At 56.9% G+C, this 3,135-nt stretch overlaps 1 protein-coding gene across 1 annotated transcript; it reads left to right on the forward strand.

Annotated features, from left to right (window-relative positions):
* Positions 1–1,194: 1,194 nt before the first annotated feature.
* On the forward strand, positions 1,195–2,145 carry LOC135441314 (olfactory receptor 14J1-like). Its single transcript, XM_064700857.1, has one exon. The coding sequence runs from the start codon at positions 1,213–1,215 to the stop codon at positions 2,143–2,145; it is 933 nt and encodes a 310-aa protein (XP_064556927.1). The 5' UTR covers positions 1,195–1,212.
* The last annotated feature ends 990 nt before the right edge of the window (positions 2,146–3,135 follow it).

The raw sequence follows: 3,135 nt of genomic DNA on the forward strand, positions 1-3,135 counted from the left end.
TCACTTGGGGCAAGATCTTCCCAACCCTGTGCATGGTGAGTGTGTGGGTGCAGGGCAATGTCCCCTGTGCTCCTGGAGGGATCTCCTGAAGCCAGCACACCCCACAGCCTGGGGGATGTTTCAGGAGGACTCTCCCAGTTTCTCTGTGGCACAGGAGCAGGAGGAGGAGGAGGATGTGCTGCAGAGCGGGGCTGCCCTGGGCACCGTCAGAGGGACAGGGCAGGACGGCTCCTGATGCCAGGGACGGCTGCAGGGCGTGAAGCTGCAGGTGCTGCAGCCAGGGCTGCCCAGGGCTGTCCTGCAGAGCAGCTCCTGCAGCCCTCAGGGCTCTTGGCCAGCCCAGGGCATGTGCCACCTGGCAGGGGCAGCTCTCAGCCTGCCTGGCAGCTCCCCATGGACGCTGCAGGGGAGGTGGAAGGAGCCACCCCCATCAGGGCAGATTCCTCCTGCTCTGGAGATGGTGCTGCATGGCCAGGGCTGCTCTCAGCTTTCTCCTCAAGGGAAGGGAAAGGGGCTGTCAGCTTTGGCTGTGTCACTGACACTCCTGCACTGTCACCCTGGCCATCAGCAGATGTGCCTCAGATCTCCCTCAGAAAGTGCCTCCTCAGGCTCCTCTCCCTACAGGCAGCAGCAGCAGCAGCTTGGCTTGCAGCATCTCTGTTTGTCTGGCCTGCCCTTAAAGCCCTGCTGCCAGGGAGATGCCCCCGGGCAGTGCCCTGTGCTGGGAGGGGTCTGCAGGGCAGAGCTGGGACCCCAGGGCTGGGCTGGGCTCTGGCAGCACTGTCAGGGACAAGGCTTGTATAGAGAGAAACAGCTCCCAGTAGGCACAACTCCAGGCAGCAGAGAGACAGACCAGCCTTTGGTATCCTTTCCTGTTCATATGCATAGGGAAAGAGAGAAGGATTTGGAAAAAAAAATTAACTGGAGAATTCAAAAAGTCTATCTCATTTTTCAAAAAATATTAAAGCGTGATCATGGTGAAATAGAGAGAGGTTAAATGAACAAAGGGCACCTGTGTGGTTCCAGCAAGTCTGACTGCCCTGCGGCACAGGGAGCCCTGTTTTCCCTCAGGTCTCCCCAGTTTTCAGGCTGTGTGCAATGCTGAAGGTAAAGCAGTAACTCAGAAGGAGCAGAAGCCTGAAATCAAAAAGGAAATCTGTCCCAGCTTGTCAATGTCTTCTTTCAACAGTGCACCATGCCCAGAGTGAAGGAATGTCCAATAGCAGCTCCATCAGGCACTTCCTCCTGCTGGCATTGGCAGACACGCGGCAGCTGCAGCTCCGGCACTTCTGCCTCTTGCTGGGCATCTCCCTGGCTGCCCTCCTGGGCAACGGCCTCATCATCAGCATTGTAGCCTGCGGCCACCACCTGCACACGCCCATGTTCTTCTTCCTGTTCAACCTGGCCCTCACTGACCTGGGCTCCATCTGCACCACTGTCCCCAAAGCCATGCACAATTCCCTCTGGCACACCAGCACCATCTCCTACAAAGGATGTGCTGCACAGGTGTTTTTCTTTTTGTTCTTCCTCTCAGCAGAGCTTTTCCTCCTGACCGTCATGTGCTACGACCGTTACGTGTCCATCTGCAAACCCCTGCACTATGGGACCCTCCTGGGCAGCAGAGCTTGTGCCCACATGGCAGCAGCTGCCTGGGACAGTGCCTTTCTCAATGCTCTCATGCACACGGCCAATACATTTTCCCTGCCCCTGTGCCATGGCAATGCCCTGGGCCAGTTCTTCTGTGAAATCCCCCAGATCCTCAAACTCTCCTGCTCCAAATCCTACGTCAGGGAACTTGGGCTTCTTGCTGTCAGTGTCTGTTTAGCTTTTGGTTGTTTTGTGTTCATTGTTTTCTCCTATGTGCAGATCTTCAGGGCTGTGCTGAGGATCCCCTCTGAGCAGAGACGGCACAAAGCCTTTTCCACCTGCCTCCCTCACCTGGCTGTGGTCTCCCTGTTTCTCAGCACTGCAGCATTTGCCCACCTGAAGCCCCCCTCCATCTCTTCTCCATCCCTGGATCTGTCAGTGTCAGTTCTGTACTCGGTGGTGTCTCCAGCCCTTAATCCCCTCATCTACAGCCTGAGGAACCAGGAGCTCAAGGCTGCAGTGTGGAGAATGATGACTGGATGCTTTCAGAAACATTAAACTGTTGACCAATTTCTTCAATAAAAAGACTTGAAATAAAAATAATCTTTGATACTTGTTGTTGGTTTGGTTGTGGGTGTTTTTTCCTTTGATTTTGTTTTTTTTGGGTTTTTTTTTTTTTTTTTTACTATTGTCCACGAAGGTCTGTCATTCCTTGTGCCATTTCTCCTTTTGTTTCCCTCCACTTTAACCGTGGCCCCAGACTGCGTCAATGAGGAGCTGGTCTCTTGGTGGCTTTGAAGGAACTAAACGATCTCCCAGCATTGTTTTCACCAGAGATGCCCCTTCTGTCCTCTTCTCTGGAGCTGCAGCAGCAATGTCTGTGTGCAGAGCTGGGGGCAGATCAGTGCTGGCCCAGCAGCTGTGTCCAGCAGCAGCAGCACTTGGTGTTGCCAGTGCTGCTGTCGTGGCCCTGCCCCGCTGCCCTGGTGGCCCTGGTGTTGCTGCAGGGCCTGAGTGCTCTCGGGGCCGGGCACAGCCCTGGGGGTGGCAGTGCCGGGGCTGCAGCAGGGACAGGCCATGGGCACTGCTGGGGCAGCGCTGACGCCTCAGGCCAGGCCCTGGGGGCTCCAGGCTCCTTGCCCAGGCTCTCTCAAGAATACACCCAGGCCAATGCTCAGCACAGAAAACCCCCGTGAGCAGCCCCAGGCTGGCCGTGGGCAGGCTGGGGGCAAACAGCATGGCTGGGGCTCTGCAAGGGCCCTGGGGCAGACGGGAAGGAGCAGCAGAGCAGAGGCTGATCCATCCCCAGTGTGCTGCACAGCCCAGGGCAGCGTCCCAGAGCGTCCTCATGGAGCTGCCAACAACATCCCCCCTCTGCAGCCCTGGCCTCTCCCCCAGCTCACACAGTTGCCCCATCCTTGCAGGCACAGACACGGCAGCACTGGCTCAGCAGCCCCTGTTTGCATTGCACAGAGCACAGGGAGCACCCCCATGCTGTTGCTGTGGGGACATGAACCTGAGGGAGCACAAATGTCATCAGCCCCTGGG

This window comes from Zonotrichia leucophrys, unplaced genomic scaffold, assembly GCF_028769735.1.
Source record: "Zonotrichia leucophrys gambelii isolate GWCS_2022_RI unplaced genomic scaffold, RI_Zleu_2.0 Scaffold_236_80136, whole genome shotgun sequence".
Taxonomy (NCBI): domain Eukaryota; kingdom Metazoa; phylum Chordata; class Aves; order Passeriformes; family Passerellidae; genus Zonotrichia; species Zonotrichia leucophrys.

Bases quoted from the DNA above. Each gene is read 5' to 3' on its own strand.
- LOC135441314 (XM_064700857.1), top strand. From the start codon at position 1,213: ATGTCCAATAGCAGCTCCATCAGGCACTTCCTCCTGCTGGCATTGGCA.